The following is a 15,440-nucleotide window of genomic DNA, read 5'->3' as shown; positions in this document are numbered from 1 at the left end:
GTAGTATTTAAAGTTTCCTCGTGTTTCCGAAAGCACATGGTTTTCCTTTTTAATAAAAACTGGAGTATTAGTATTAAAGCTTATAAGTAGCTTTGAAATATTAAGTTTAATGAATGAATGAATAAATAAATAAATAAATGTACTCATAGTTGGATAGCTAGTTATCGCGCTAGAAATGATTTTATAACCGATTCATGAGAATACCTTTGGGGTTTCCAGGTCTTCCTCAAATATATCGATTTAACAGTTTGTCAGCATAACGTTACATCTTTTTAGACATGGTGTAGATAATAGTTTTTAGGCCAGGGATGTCAAACTCATTTTACACCATCGGGCACATACAGCACATGCACTTTGATCTTAAGTGGGCTGCACCAGTGAGACTCCCGCTTCTATCAGTGTGAAGACGTTTAACTGCACATTGAATCCTTGAGATAGCCTAATATAATATATATTAAATATATATATATTTGCATCTGTTGGCCTCAAATTGCGTGTACATTGTTTACTGAGTTCTTATTAATCAGGCATTCACATGTAAACGGCTTTGATTTACAACATTTCCATCATGCACCAAAGAGCTTTAAATTTTTTTTGCTAGAATGCCAAACAGGAAGGTAAGCACGGGCATTTCTACAACATGGCCACCCAAAAGTGGCCTATTAATAATTTATGAATGCTATGATTAATGTTAGAAACCTGTTGTGAATGCAAAAATATGGTCCATGTTGCTACAGCTAGATGACCACCAGAGGGAGCCACAGCCCCTCATTTAAACTGTCATTCATGCTTGGTAAATCAAATGAAATCATATCTTATATTTGATTGTTTTTGATTACTATTTGAACCAGAGGCATGCAATTTTGCATGAGGGACTCAACAATTCAAAAAAATCCTATAAGTGAATTCATAGTAAAAGTGTAACCGTCATGGGGGAAACGCTTTTTAAATCTATATTTTGGAGTCAATTTAACACTTTCCATGCATGCGATTTTTATATTTTGGGGTCTATTTAAGCTGGAGTTCATTTAAATAAGTAAAATTCTTTCGGTCAACAGTTTTTGAGAATGTAATCTTTGATTATGTTGCAGGCTTGAGTCAAACTCCCTTTTGGTCAGCATCTCTACTGCATGTAGCTACAGGGGAGATAAAGAGCATAACACAACCACTCATTAGGAACAGAAACATTTATTTAACATGATATAAAACAGATGGGATATGAACATTTGCAAATTAAATCTAGTATGTAACTGTATGTTGAACATATCCTCCCATCCAGATATACCATGTACATTATATACACAGTAAATCTCTGATAATTACACTTTGTACACACAAAAAATTATCTCAGATTCAGAAAGGGGTTATTTCTATTGCTTTTTACACATCCTTATCCTGTTTTCTTTTAGTTCCAGGGCTCCAAACCAACATGTCATAAATGTTCTCGATTTTTTGTCATAAAATATAATCAAGATCTCTTTTTCCATCTCTCAGTTTAAATATATCTCTCAGCAATTTAAAAAAAAAGGACAGTATAGATTGACTCAAGTCAGAACATTCACATATGCATTGGCAACAAAGTGCCAGGGACTTCAAATCCCATCTTTAAATAATTAGAACTCAGAAGTATGAGAAATTACAAATACTCTTAGTCTGCAGCAATAAAATGGTTCCTCCTTATATAATAATGGAGGGATCTATATCTTTTATCTACTCATCTTTAGCATAGACACATGTTCTTTACAATAAATGGATAAATATGCCTGGTTAGATGATGTCGAATGTGTGGGGGGAAAAAATTAAGTGAATTATTAAAGGCTTAATTAAATGCAGAGAAAATGTGAAACTTGCTTCTGAAACTTTTTCGAACAGTTGATGAAACATGAATGAAAACGTATAACAGACCAACATACTCTGCCACAGGCTATCAGGCTCAGAACAGAGTTCAGTCTATTAGCCTCCTGTATATACAGATAGACTTTGGCCCAGATTCGAACACAAAAACCTAATAAAACCATATAAATAATAAAAATGATTATAAAAGCCTTGTAAAAACTGAAACTGCAGCAGTAAAACGGTATGAATCCATGTGCTGTCTTGCCAGGTTGAGAAGATTGTTGCCCCCCGAAGAGGGAGGAGCTTAAGACGTCACAGTGAGCAATACAGAAGTCAGAGGTTGAGACCCATGAGTATGAAGTAGGCAGTTTCACTCTGTAGCCAAAGGCCTTGTGCTGAACTCTTTAGGAAAGTCCTCAGGAGCCGCTTCAGGCCTCCCCAGCGGCTTCCTTCATGTGTAGGTTTTCACTGAGGCCAGAGCCTGGGCTGAAGCAGAACAAAAGGACAGAAGTGAAATTATAGTGAGATTCCCTCATAGTTCTGCTATACAACAGTGTATTAGTGATACCGCAACACATAGAGAACAAACTCCCCGCATTGTTACGTGAAATGAACCCAACTAATTATCCTGAAATGCTTTTTTAAAACCCCAGAAATCAAATTTAACAATCAAAACACTTCAGCATTATGAGTATGAGTGAAAAAAGGGTGGATGGAGGCCCTTACTGATGCTACTACACACACATGAAGTGAGAACCGTCAGTGAGCTGGGGGGGTGTGGTGGTGGGAGACTGCGGATGGGGTGGGGAAGAGGACGACAGGCTTTTCACTGCAACGAAACGACAACATGGTGAGCACAGGCGCACGCATGAAATGACAAAACAACAAATTAGAACAGTTGATAATGAGTGAATGGCTAAATAAAACAGAAATAATCACTAAAGTGAGTGAAATTACTGAAAAAGCTACTGAGTAAGTAGTAAGTAAATTACCTAACACATACACAATGAAAGCAGCTACAGTTTGTTTCTAAGAACAGGCTCCCACCAGCTTTTGTTTTATTGCATGCGTTTTCTTTGATCCAACCACCCCACCTCCACCCTCTCGTCTCTCTAGAGACGTACCTGCTACCAGCTTGCTGCGTTTGGAGGCCTCGGCTGCCAGCTCATAGGAGATATTAATCATCTTCTCCTTTTCCTGTACAGTAACCTCCTCTTCAGTCTCCTCCTCAGGGCTCAGAGCCAGACTAGGCAGCACATTCTGCATGCTAGGAGCAAACACAAAACAGCAAGGTTTTCTCTACAGCATGCGACGGACAACTTCTAATTACCAACAAACAGGCCAGTTTTTAAAAATCAATATGAGGGCACTGACATTTAGAATAAAATGCCACAGTGGCTCAGAGATGAGCAAATAGACCTTTTCTGCACATTTGAGGCATGGATCTGCATGCCAAGCGCATGAGACATCTATGCTATGACCCTAAACTTACCTTTTACTTTTAGAAGGAATTTCATGCACAACATCTGCTCACCTGCAAAGCTGGCTCTTTCACCGTAGTATCCTTATCTAATATTCAAGGCTTGAGCAGACCTGTCCATGCTAATAACCGATTACTGATTTAGATGGATCATGACAGTGTGCTTACCTGTTTTTGGCTATGAGGGCTTTGATGCGGTCGACTTTTCTCTGCTTATCAGCCTCCTGCTCAGGACTCAGAGCCTCCTCAGGGTCCGATTCAATGTAACGCTCAGGAATGAGCACTTTGTCAGGCACAGAAAGCTGAGGAACAGCCACCAGACAAGAAACACTTATTTAGCACATTTGGTACAAATGAATGGTTTTCTAAACTGACACAGAAAATTCCACTTCTGTGCAAACAACATTATTACCCTGATCGGCATCTATTGTGCAGGAAGACTATTTTACATTTTGGGTGTTTAGAAGTAAATGGAGTGTCACTGTCAATTACTCTGAGGCATTCTGTACTACGCAGAGATCAACTGTAAGAAGTTCACCGATGTAATCTAAAGCAAGGCCGTGAACTCTTCTCAAGGCAGCAAGTCATGCAAATCATGTTGGTAGCTTATGAGCATCCCATGAAAAGATTTTGGCACAGAGGCCTTTGTGTAATGTTCAGTTAGCCTGAACAACGCTTATACAGTTATAAGTTGTTAACTTCTCCATTCCAGTTGAAACTTTTTTTTCCTGCAGTATTAACAATTGAATTGATAATACATGATGTTCTGTTGGTAAACGGCACCTTCATAATAATTTGCCCATGACAGTATTAGCCCTCTGAGTAATGGCTTGTAAAAAAACCAGCAGGCTGATGGGAACGACGGCTAACTGCTGTGCCGTACCTCTCGGTCGACATTAAAGTGATCAGCCTGGGAGGATTCTTTGAGACGAGCTATCTCCTCAGCGGGCGTCTCCTGCTCCCCCACCACCTCCTGCTGCCTGAGAGAGGCCTCCAGCTCCTGAATGTCACTGCTTATCACCTCATCTCTGCGTCTCACTTGAAACTAAAAGAAATAAATTATGAAACATAAAAGAAGCAGAGACATTATATCATATGAACATCTTCTGACTTCAGAGCTACCCTAATGTCAAATAGGGTCTGAGTCACTCAGCCAGTACCTGCGTGTTGCGGTAATGGTTTTCTTTAGTAAATGAGTGGCTGCGAGAGGGTGTGTTCTCCTGGCTGCTACCCCTGATGCTGAGGCTTTTTTTCTTCTCCCTGAGGGTACCCTGCTGGTGGCGACGGATCCTCTCCAGCTGCTCCTCCACGCTCATCCTGGGTCGGCTGCTCTCCACAGCACACAGCTGCTGCTCCACTGCACTGCGTGGACGCTCCTGTTGGCCAGAGACGACAACAGAATATAATTTAATAATGATATAGCATTACTGTGAAGACATTCAGCACTACGAGGTTGCCGCCATGGTAACTTTTTTTACTGTGATCCCCAATTGTGTGCATGGTAGAGATCTGAAGTTACATGGTGTCATTGCCTACTTGGGTTGTTTCACATGACGCAGCATTTGCAGCGTGATGAACTAGGCACGGTTTAAAAAAAGTCTAAACTTTACAAAGAAGAATAATCTCTACCCTTAATGTATGTACTGGAAAACATTTTACTTTTTTAAACAAAAGTAACAAACAGGACAGACACTTTGGACTTAACATAATGACTGAGAAATTGTTAAATATTTGCTCTCTTTGAGCTACATTTGGCAAAAGGCCAAACAACCTGGCTGTTGTGCGCTTGCACGCTCCCGCTGGAACACATGGGTGCCCTCAGAGCGGCTGGGGGCTTGTTAATGCCTGAGCAGGAGAGGCTGATGTGAAGTGAACTGAGGAGAAGTTGTTCATTCTCAGGTCTGTGCCACACTGGAGGGTAGGCAGATGTAAACTCAGTCCAGAGGTCAAGGACATAGTCCCCACTGTCCACACTGTCCAAGATATCCTGGGACCTAAGTGCATACTCTTTTAATACCATAGGCTGAAGTACATAAGCCTAGAGGGAGTTTGTGCAATCACCTATTTTCATTACACATCGATCCATGTTCATACTCACACTGACACAGTAAAGCAGGACACACCCTGCAGTGTGTACAACAACCTCAGTTTTATCCAAATTCAGAAGCAGGAAATTAGAGCTCATCCAGGTCTTTATTTCTTTAAGACGTTCCTGCAGTTTAACCAATTTGTGTGCGTCATGAAACTTTAATGACAGATGAAGCTGGGTGTCACCTGCATAGCAATGAAAATGTATGTTATTGCTGTATATTAGATAGATATGATTCAAACCACTCCAGCGCAGTACCTTTAATAATTATGGCATGCACTATACATCTCTGTAATAAAATATTATGGTCAACAGTACTGAATGCCGCACTGAGGTCTAACAGGACAAGCACAGAGACGAGTCCACTGAAACTCATTTGTTATTTCTCCCAGGATCTAAAGTTGAACTCTTACGCCTTAGGCATGCTCTCTTAGCACCAAGTGCTAAAGCACATAAGCCTAGAGAAATATTGTGCGTTTATCTATTTTCATTTGTACTACATGTCCATTAACGGTCAAAGTTACACAGGCGCAGCAAAAGCAGGACACACCCTGCAGTGTGGTGCACTAATGATATGGTTAGTGTGTTTAAGTTGATAGGATTCGTGGCTGGAAACTGTTTAAATACAGTTTGGCATCTACTTTATGGCAGCATGAGTCACACCCTCACCATGTGACAGCTGGCCTTTACTGCACATGTGAGTTTTCAACCAGCAGCTTACAAGCAAAACAACCAATTAGGAGAGGAGTAATCACAATTCAAAATTAACTGTGGTTAGTTCACAGCTGCCCATAATCATTATTAATTGAGAAAGCGTTAATTCAGGCGGACCACAAAGCCAAAAAATTATCAAGGCAAGCCAAACACAGTACCGGGCTACATCAACTAAGGGCTCAGCTGATACTCCTCTACACAACTGGCAATCTGCAGATAGCACAAACAATTAAGCTACTTTAGCCTGGCCATAGTTGCTGCACACCTGCAAGCTGCCTTACAACCCACTTCTAGCTGAGCTCCAACTTTCTTGCTGTATCTCAGCGGTCCCCAACCTTTTTTGCGCCACGGACCGCTTTATGTCCGACAAAATTTTCATGGACCGGCCTTTAAGGTGTTGTGGATAAATACAACAAAATAAAACCAGTAATGGTACAAAAAAATAAAAGAAGATTTATTCATAACACACGGGAAAAGACCTAGGGAAACTGAGTTAACGATAAAAACCATAAAAAAAAATAATGATAAAAACCCTAAAAAACCCCATAAATTTCACACACAAGCCTCAACTATTGTGGCCCGGTACCAAACGACTCACGGATTGGTACCGGTCCGTGACCCGGGGGTTGGGGACCGCTGCTGTATCTGACTTAATTCCTGCTCGTTTCCCCTTTGCCTGGGCCTTCGTCCAAGTATGTATATAGGAACGCAGGAAGGTCAGAAAGCCATACTACCAAATCTAAATAACTGCGGCTGCTGGGCGAGCCCTCATCTGGGACTCTCCTCAGCTCTTACTGGAACAGTGGTGCGGCTGCCCCTCTGTTGGTCTTCCATGGTCTCTTGTGTTCTGGGGGCCTCTGGATGTCTGGAGTTTTGATCTCCTCCATACCCACTTCACACCCTGGAGGACGGGGCTGTGGCCCCCCCACACTCCCTAGCAGATCATTACATGGAGAAACCTTTGGAATGCAAGCATGCTGATCCACACAGGTATGCACACATGGGTATTCACAGACGCGGACTAAAGCTTTCTTGGCTGCTGCCTCAAAGCACACTGTGCGCTGTCTATCTTGCGTGCTGCACAATATCGTTTATTATTTAGTAAATATTGATATCTATGACTAGCTAGTTTATTGTGATGGTGCTTTGTTTTCTCTATTATTATGTTGCTCTTTGTTGTTTGCTGTCTCCTCTGTTTGTTTTTTTTGTTTGTTTTTTTTTTTTCTCCATACAGGTGACCCAGGAGTTCTTTTTTTTTTTTCTCTCTCTTCCCCCCCCTTCTCACCGTCTCTTCTCCCCTTTGGTTTTCTTTCTTTCTCTCCCCCTCTTTCTCTCATTCATTCCCCCTGTCCTATTTATTAAAAAAAAAAAAAAAAAAAAAAAAAATGACAAAGGATGAACTGAAGCTCTGCCATCACGTAATGTCGCATACTGCTGTTTCTGATGTCATTTAGAAAAGAAAAAAAAAAAAAAAAAAAAAACTGCAGATATATATACCAGTCTTTTTTTGACTATAGTCCTGATCGTGACTGTATTTCGTTTGTTTTTCTATTGTCCGATAGATCCAAATCTACAAATGCTAAGAACATTTTAGTTATTATTAAAGCCCAAGGTCTCACCGTTCTAGGGTCAGGCTTCCTGCTCTTTCTTAATGTAACATATGAAGCTATGGAGGAGGAATCAGGCACTGGAGATTTGGTCCTTGGTGGGACGATACCAACTGGATAGGACATACCTACCCACAGAAAAGAAGACAAGAGATCAATAAAAGGTCAAACTGAAATCACATTATAGTAAAAAATTAGATAGGGTCAATTACAGGTGGTATTTTAATTAACACTTTCCATCCAACAAAAAAAAGACCTGCAAGCTCTTCAATAAATGTAGATCAATTTCCCTTTTGTGGTAAATTCAGCTCATCTATTCACATCACATGTTTGGTGGCAGAAAGTTTAAATACAGTAAACAAATATTATAGCTCACATGTTTTGGCCAAGTTTAAAAAGATGCATGCAGGTGCAAATCTCACTGTATCCATGGTAACCAGCAAAATTATGGTTGCCATGAGAGTTACTTTGTGATATACTGACCTAGATCCAAATAATCCAAATGCCAACTCAAATTGTGTTAGAGACAAGGTTTGTGTCAGAAATCACTCCATATTTACAGCATAGTGCACTCCATATGCTGTTCACCTTCTGAGCGTGTAAATGTTTCCACTAGAGAGCCCTCAAATACTCTAAAAGGGAGCGATCACAATGTGTAGACTTTGTTAGTCCCATGATAAAAAGCTCCAGTTTTATACAGACTAAAATGACCACTCTATTGTATTTTTATACACTAGGCTTCACTGCGAAACTGCACCAGTATCTCTCCAAAGTACCTTTATTTCCAACATGTTCTCTATCAGATGGATATTCAGATCTGTCTTCTCCATTATTCTCATCCACTTCGGCCACTGTGGTGAGTTCTGGCTCACTTTTGTACAGTCTGTAGTCAGGACCCTGGAGACGAGAAATTGGGGGGTTAAAAAAAAGAAAGAAAAAAAAAGAGGTCAACACAAATGAGAAAAACTCTGAAATGTAGTCAGTTTGTAAACAAACTCTGCATAACTCAGCGTGTCATTATCTCTTACAGAATGACTTAAGATGAAAAAATAAAATAAAATTCTTCATTGACCAGGGTTTTTTCTGCTTTGAGACGTTTTCGTGCCCCCTACAGAGGAAAATAACAAGCACTGTAATAGAAATATTTTCTTTTAATCGTATTTGTTAATTGTAGTTTCATTTACTCATACATAATAAACTTATAGTTTATCGACGCCTCAGAAATAACATGAAAACAAATAGATTTAAGCAATAAAAACGGTTTGCCTGTACTGCACATGAGGCGACTGCACTAATTCAGCTCCAAAATCCCTGCTCGGAAAACAGGAAAAACCCTGCAGACTGAGCCACCTTAAATTTAAATGTGTGAAATACTCAGACAAAAGGTGGGCAGACACATTCAAACTTCGATATGGCGAAACAAACAGACCCAAAAAAATATTACATTTCAACATAAAGGATGAGACAGAAAAGGGGGATGTGGTAATTTAGTCAAAAACAAAATAAAAACAAAACAAAACAAAAATAAAAACACAAGCTGGACTTCAACCAAATAACTGAAAAGTAAATTATGCTGTACAATGACGGGAACAAATGGAAAAAAAAAATGCAACAGACACGAGATATTTATGGAAATCAAAGTGAACTCATCATCATGGACATGGGATGATACAGCTGAGGGCAGGGTCAACCAAGAGGTCAACAGGCTTACGCTGTGCGTGCTATTCCTGTGATTGGCCTTCCTGTCCTCTGGCTTGTGGAGTGATGAAGGGCGCACGCCGGGATGAGACGGCATAGGGGGCACGGTGGGGGGGTTGGGCTCGTAAGACTGGGGTAGGGGTGGCCGTGGGGGTACAGAGTCCTCCTCCTGGGGATTATATTGGGTATGACAGCACAGGAAGCAAGGTGACACATGGCGCCACCATACAGGCTCAGGGCTACAGCCATCTGGTATAGAGTAGCTCTGGGCCACAGGATGGGCTAAACAGTTGATTAGCCAGAGAGAGCGCTCCAGATGCTGTTATGGCTTGAGTGACACATTCCTCCAGACACCACTACTCACACCATCCATGAGTGGGGTGGGCATTTAGAGCCCTCAGCTTACGTCGATTATCATCTTCAAAACTGCTGGTGATGTGGGTTTATTTTTTTATGATCAATTTTCCCCATTAATTAACTCCAATAAAAGGTGAAAAAATTACCGTTAAGCTCACATCTTTAATTTGCTTGTAATGACAACCACCTGTCCAAAGCCTTACACAGGCCTAGAGACTAGTCAGCAACTCCTAAACAACCGCCGATTGCCGACTGTGGTCACGTGAAAACGATTACAAAGAGAACACTACACAAAAAAACTTGGATTGTAGTGGCATTTCGCAGGAAAGATGCCAACTGGTTTGCAAACGCTAGATATTTTCAACTGAGGTGAAACTTGAAAGAGTGCTGCACAACATGCATGCATTTCAAATGGCGGAACTTTTACTTTAAAGGGAAATGGTCTTTGTTTCAGTACTGCTTGGCATGTAGTTTGTTTTTGCAGCCAAGTCGGCATCTTCCTTACAAACTACAGGCAACCTACTAACAACCAAACTATATACCTCTTTGACACCACCTTCACACTGGTGACTGCCAGTAAGGTCACTGGCTAGTCTCCAGGTCTGTTTGACTGGGACTTTAGCAATTAATTTCACACCAATTGCCTCCAATCACTCATGACCGGTCAGGTAATACACTTTTTTTGCCTCACAACCAGTAATTGCCAGATGGTTGCTAATCAGTTTCAAGGCCTGTGTGACTGAAGCCTTAGGCAGGAAAAAAAGAAAAACTCTTTCTCACATTTGAAAAGCTAGGAACAGTAAATGATGATTTAAAATGCCTTATTGTTTCAGCATCCTGTCAGACCAGGTGTTCAGTTTTCTTTTTCTACAAGTGGTGCCTCACCTCATTTTTGTGCTTACTGAAGTTGGCTTTGGGCCCATAGAAACCCATCCCATCAAGAGCATTTCTCTGGGCTTTGTGTTTATTCAGGGCCTCCATCACATCTTGAATCCTCCACAGCTCTTTCTGGATGCGGACATGCTGCTGGCTGGGTGGTTCTGTCTGGGTGTGCACAGAAAACAGACGCACGTCAACAAACGACAACAACAACAACAAAAAAAAACACCTGCAGACTGAGATCTAAGGTGGAGGTCTATAGCAAATAAAACTAACACACAGAAGGCAGACAGAAAGCTGAAGTGAAAAAAATTAGCATGATGGCATCGCAAAAGAACAGTAAAAGGGTAATGTCTGTATCTGCTAAGGTGTGCAGTCAGCGGAGACACAGATCTGATCAGGCTCCAACTGTCTGCGAGAGATACTAGCCTCACAACACGATAATCAGAGGAGAGATTAGGATTGGAAAAGGGGAAGAAAAAAAGACAGGTAATTATCTCCCCCTCGCTGTTGGCAGGTTGGTCTTTGTGAGATGGACTTAAGAAGAGGATGTCCAGACTCCCTGCTGGCCCTCTGACTTCTCTATTCTAAATTATCATTACTCAGTACAAGCCAGGAATAACTGCTAGAACAATTTCTTTTTGTCTCTGCACCTCTTCCTTGATGAAAGAGAAGATAAAAGACAAACTTAATTAAGACCTGCTCCATCCTTGCAACGGTCATCAATCACCCCCTGTGTTGCTTTGATCTCCATTTACTTCTCTCCATATTTTTCTCCCAAAGTCCAGAAAACGTGTCTGCAAAAAGGTTGAGTAGGTTTACAGATTTCTCTGCAGCTCTGCAGTGTATGAATCTGCAAGTATGCCAAGCAGGTCAGCCGCAGTATCAGATTTTCACTACACCATTACTTTAGCCAAAAGGAATTCACAAGAATGATGATATCATGATAGCTACTGAGAGCGCGCTTCGTTAAAAAAAACCCTATCAGGCAACAAAAAAAAAATCATGACGCTAAACCAGAGAACCAAAACTACAGTGACTCAACCAGAACAAGAGCACTTCTGTAAACACAACTTTGGGTCAAGATGAAAGGCACAGCTGCTACTGCTAGCCTAGAGCACTGTGGGGCATCTTCTTTTGCCAAATCGGTAATTAAATTAAGAATCAAGTCCCCAGCACTTCATCCATCTGCACCCATCATTCAATCACATAGAAACAGCCGAACTCTTCCTGCGTGAGTGACTCGGTCTAACCTAACGGGTTCAGCGTGAGAAGCGAGTTGTATAGTGAGTATATAGTACTTACTGAAATGCTTAGCCATGGCAAACTAAACATCAAATGTGTCAGTGCTGGATTGTTTACAAAATTATCAGCATATTTCTACACACTTAATGTCGAGTTAGAGTTAAGGTCTTTTCACATGGAAGCGAAAAATTTGTGTGTTAAAAATATTTTCCAGACTCATCGATGCTTAACGCAGCTGTTCACACTGACTGTATAATCTCACAGGACGAAGTTGTTGACTTTGTATTTTTTAAATAGATTTTTCAGATTTTTTACCTGCAAATAAACCGATCTGACCAATCTGACCACTGCATTTGGCAACAAAGTAGCTCAAAACGCACACCGGTACTGAAGATACGATGCTTCTGAAATAGTAAAATGATACCATTTAACTTCAGACACACAGCTAGTCATTGCTATTGGCTCTCTGAAATAGTTTCTCTGTCTCTTCAGATGTGGTGCCGACTCTGCCAACAAGAGTTCAAACTGCCCTGCTGACATCCTGAAATATGTACGAAAGCAGCCGCGATGCAGCTTCAACTCCTGGATCAAACCATGAAACTCTCCCTGCTGCTGCCTTCTCTTGAGATTTGGCTGAATCCAGAATTTCAGTTTCTTCCTTTTCTTGTTTAAAAACACCAGAACCAGCTCATCATCGCCTGATTTTTGCTTCATTCTTTTCCCCACAGTGTGATTCTTGAGGACCAATTGGTCAGTGTGTGTATATATATGTTACACATTACAAGATCATTTCCAAACTATGCCCAATTTTGTGCTGTTTTTTCCCCAACATGCTCAGAGTTTAATGGCCTTTAGAGAGAAGAAGTTGAGCAGACTCACTGTCAAAAATGTTCCTACCTGAGGGCTTCCCAGTGCTTCTAGCTGCTCCAGCAGGTTGTTCTTAGCCATAGTCACATCTCCTTCCATCCTGTCATATTCCCTCCATAACCGCTCCACCTCCTGGGGAGGATAGAAACAACAATTATACAACAAACAAAGAAAAATGACCATATTATTAATACTCCTGAAAAACAAAACCCCAAGAGGCCTTCATTGTCTGGAGTATGAATGCACTGTATTACTTACGGCAGTAACTCTGGACACCTCTCTGCAAGTGCTGAGGAGGCCGCTCTGCAGCAAGTCTCTCTGCTGCACGACACTCTGCATGGCAGCCGGGTTGTCGGAGCCCAACTCTATCTCCTGGCTAGCTGACAGAAGTGCTGTCTCCAGAGTGTGCTGAAGCAACACGCATCATGTCAAATACACAGAGCACAACAGTCATCATTAAAACTTCAGTAAGACTATTTCAGAATAGTAGATTATTTTTAAATATTTCCTGTACATCACTGTTTTGAGCTGTTTTGTCACTAAACAGGAGGTTATCCCATCTTTAAAATGTCAAAATAATCACAAATGCCCATCAGCCCCTCTCAGAGCCTAAAGAAAGCATTTCAAACTACTTAATTGTCTTATCCAAAGTTCAAAGGGCACAGCTGTGACTCAAAATTGACTAGAAATGATTTTATATTTTTTCTTTATACCTACAATCACTGCACATCAACTAGTAACATAAAACAGTCAGTGAGATTTGCTGAATATGACAAAGCAATGCAAACCAGACAAGTCTTTCCATCTGATGATGGTAGTTATACTTACAGGCTATAGTTAGTTATAGTTACAGACTTTGTCTCCTAACTTGCTCTGTTTCATGCTTAGAAACTTTACTCTTAGGAACTGCAAACTGTGCATTCCTTCAAATTTACATTTTTTGCACATGATACCAAATCTTTGTAAGCATGTTTAGACAATGTTTTGCGTGAACATGACGACAAATGCAGTATTAGTCACCTTCTCTCTGTACAGCTGCTGCAGTTTTTCCTCTTGTATCCTGACCATTTTGTCCTGCTCACACAGCATGCTAAGTTTAGTCTGAAGAGAAACCAATAACGAGTCATGACCTGCTGTGTACAGCTAAAAGGAACATTATGTCATGCAAGTCTGCAGCACTGAACTTACATCAGTGTCCACTTCTTCTGGCATGCATGTATAGGCTTGTTCCCTGTAGTTCTCTGGACTCATCTGTTGAGAGAGACAGCATTAGACAGGGGCACTAAATCTGTGCATACACATTAGAATCTGGAGATCTAATGCAGTGTCAAGACCAAGCTCTCTCACTGAGCCGCAGGATTTATCCTTCAGAAGGAACTCATATTTCACTAAATCAGACGATCTGCATTACCAAACCAGCAGTGGGACCTCGGCCAGTCTAAACAGAGTCTCTGCTGTTGATTCTTGCGCCTCGTGTTTCATCATGCACAGTCATTGTCTCCATCAGCACAATGGTTTTATGGAAAAACATACAAAACAATCTGGCTTACTTCACTCTGAAGTTAGCGCATAAGCTTTGTCCACCAATCATGTATTCTACAGCATAATCTGGGGTTAACTAATGAGAGACTGTGTGTGTACGTGTGCATGCCAAAGCGCCCTGTTACTTTTGTTCAGTGCCCAAGTGTACGGTTATGGTTTCTACATTAATTTTACAACGTCAGTGTTTAGTCAGAAAACTCCAAAAGTCATCCATGTTTCCACTTGATATCATTCAGCTACTTCTCAAACAAAGAAAATCATTGCAGCTGCATTGGATCCCATGTTTCCAGAAAAATCAACAGATCACATAGTCATTCACCCACTCTGCTAAACCTATAATATTATAAGTACACACCACAGACATCAGGACAGTGACATATTTCTGTGTTATTTTGTGTTTTTAGTCACATTTGATATGAAATGACTCAATGACTATAGGCTCAAAGTGCCAAGTGTAAGATTTAATTCCCTTCCTAGAAAGTGTACAACCTACAGACACAGCACATCCTCTGTATATTCACTTGAGACACTCTGCCAGAACTCGACTGGAGCCATTTCCTTATTGCTGGTTTTAAGCTTTCAGTCTGGTTTTCAGCAAACAAATATATCACATATCAGATAAAATACCTGTCAGGCCCTTATAAAAAAAAAAACCAAATCCTCGGTTGATATAACTGAAAAGGTTTAGATTCACCACCTAGCACTTTAACCTCAAAGACATGATTGAATTTCAAATCAAATGTGCCCAAAAATAGCAAAACAGCAACAAAAAAAGTGACTTACTGTCCAAATACTTTCTGAATCAACATCCACGCCTGCACTCTCTCACAAACACCTTTTTTTTTTTTTTTTTTTTTGCAGCTGAACATAGTAAAGCTAAAAGCAGGTGGGGCTTAAGAACCACATGGCATTCCACACAGAACATGCAGACTCTCCCACAGCTTGAAGAGCTTCACTGTGGGTTTTGTGTGGCGTGGACTAATATACAAGAGACGTAGGGAGGAGGAGGAGGAAGACAGATTTTTGTCAGCTGAACAGGTGGGAATGCAGCTGTTGAGGTGGCGGTATGCTAGTGAATGAGTGACGGGGTGAGTCTCAGCAACACTTTTACACCTCGAGGGGCGTC

General features: G+C 40.9%; 1 protein-coding gene across 11 annotated transcripts in view; it reads right to left on the bottom strand.

Moving 5' to 3' along the window:
* Window positions 1-1,169: 1,169 nt before the first annotated feature.
* LOC147324902 (pleckstrin homology domain-containing family A member 5-like) overlaps window positions 1,170-15,440 on the bottom strand; it is an 89,382-nt gene continuing 75,111 nt past the window's right edge. For 7 of the 11 annotated variants that reach the window (XM_086299056.1, XM_086299058.1, XM_086299061.1 and 4 more), the window contains 14 exons: window positions 13,961-14,023; window positions 13,793-13,873; window positions 13,031-13,180; window positions 12,803-12,904; window positions 10,667-10,825; window positions 9,438-9,593; window positions 8,503-8,623; window positions 7,739-7,854; window positions 4,477-4,692; window positions 4,200-4,361; window positions 3,485-3,618; window positions 2,961-3,103; window positions 2,581-2,665; window positions 1,170-2,322 (listed from right to left, as the gene is read on the bottom strand). In XM_086299056.1, coding sequence (XP_086155182.1) covers window positions 2,265-2,322; window positions 2,581-2,665; window positions 2,961-3,103; window positions 3,485-3,618; window positions 4,200-4,361; window positions 4,477-4,692; window positions 7,739-7,854; window positions 8,503-8,623; window positions 9,438-9,593; window positions 10,667-10,825; window positions 12,803-12,904; window positions 13,031-13,180; window positions 13,793-13,873; window positions 13,961-14,023 — 1,746 coding nt within the window. In that variant the 3' untranslated portion in view covers window positions 1,170-2,264. Of the gene's footprint in view, window positions 2,323-2,562; window positions 2,666-2,960; window positions 3,104-3,484; window positions 3,619-4,199; window positions 4,362-4,476; window positions 4,693-7,738; window positions 7,855-8,502; window positions 8,624-9,437; window positions 9,594-10,666; window positions 10,826-12,802; window positions 12,905-13,030; window positions 13,181-13,792; window positions 13,874-13,960; window positions 14,024-15,440 lie in introns of all 11 variants that reach the window. The other 4 variants (XM_086299057.1, XM_086299059.1, XM_086299066.1 and 1 more) reach the window with 4 other exon arrangements.

This window comes from Aulonocara sp. 'chitande type north' Nkhata Bay, linkage group LG7 (genome assembly GCF_057382095.1).
Source record: "Aulonocara sp. 'chitande type north' Nkhata Bay isolate Kocher_YH1m ecotype deep benthic linkage group LG7, A_spYH_male_GT1.1, whole genome shotgun sequence".
In the NCBI taxonomy this organism is placed as follows: Eukaryota; Metazoa; Chordata; class Actinopteri; order Cichliformes; family Cichlidae; genus Aulonocara; species Aulonocara sp. 'chitande type north' Nkhata Bay.
Note: the sequence above shows the minus strand (reverse complement) of the source record. Positions and strands in the feature narration are given on the sequence as shown.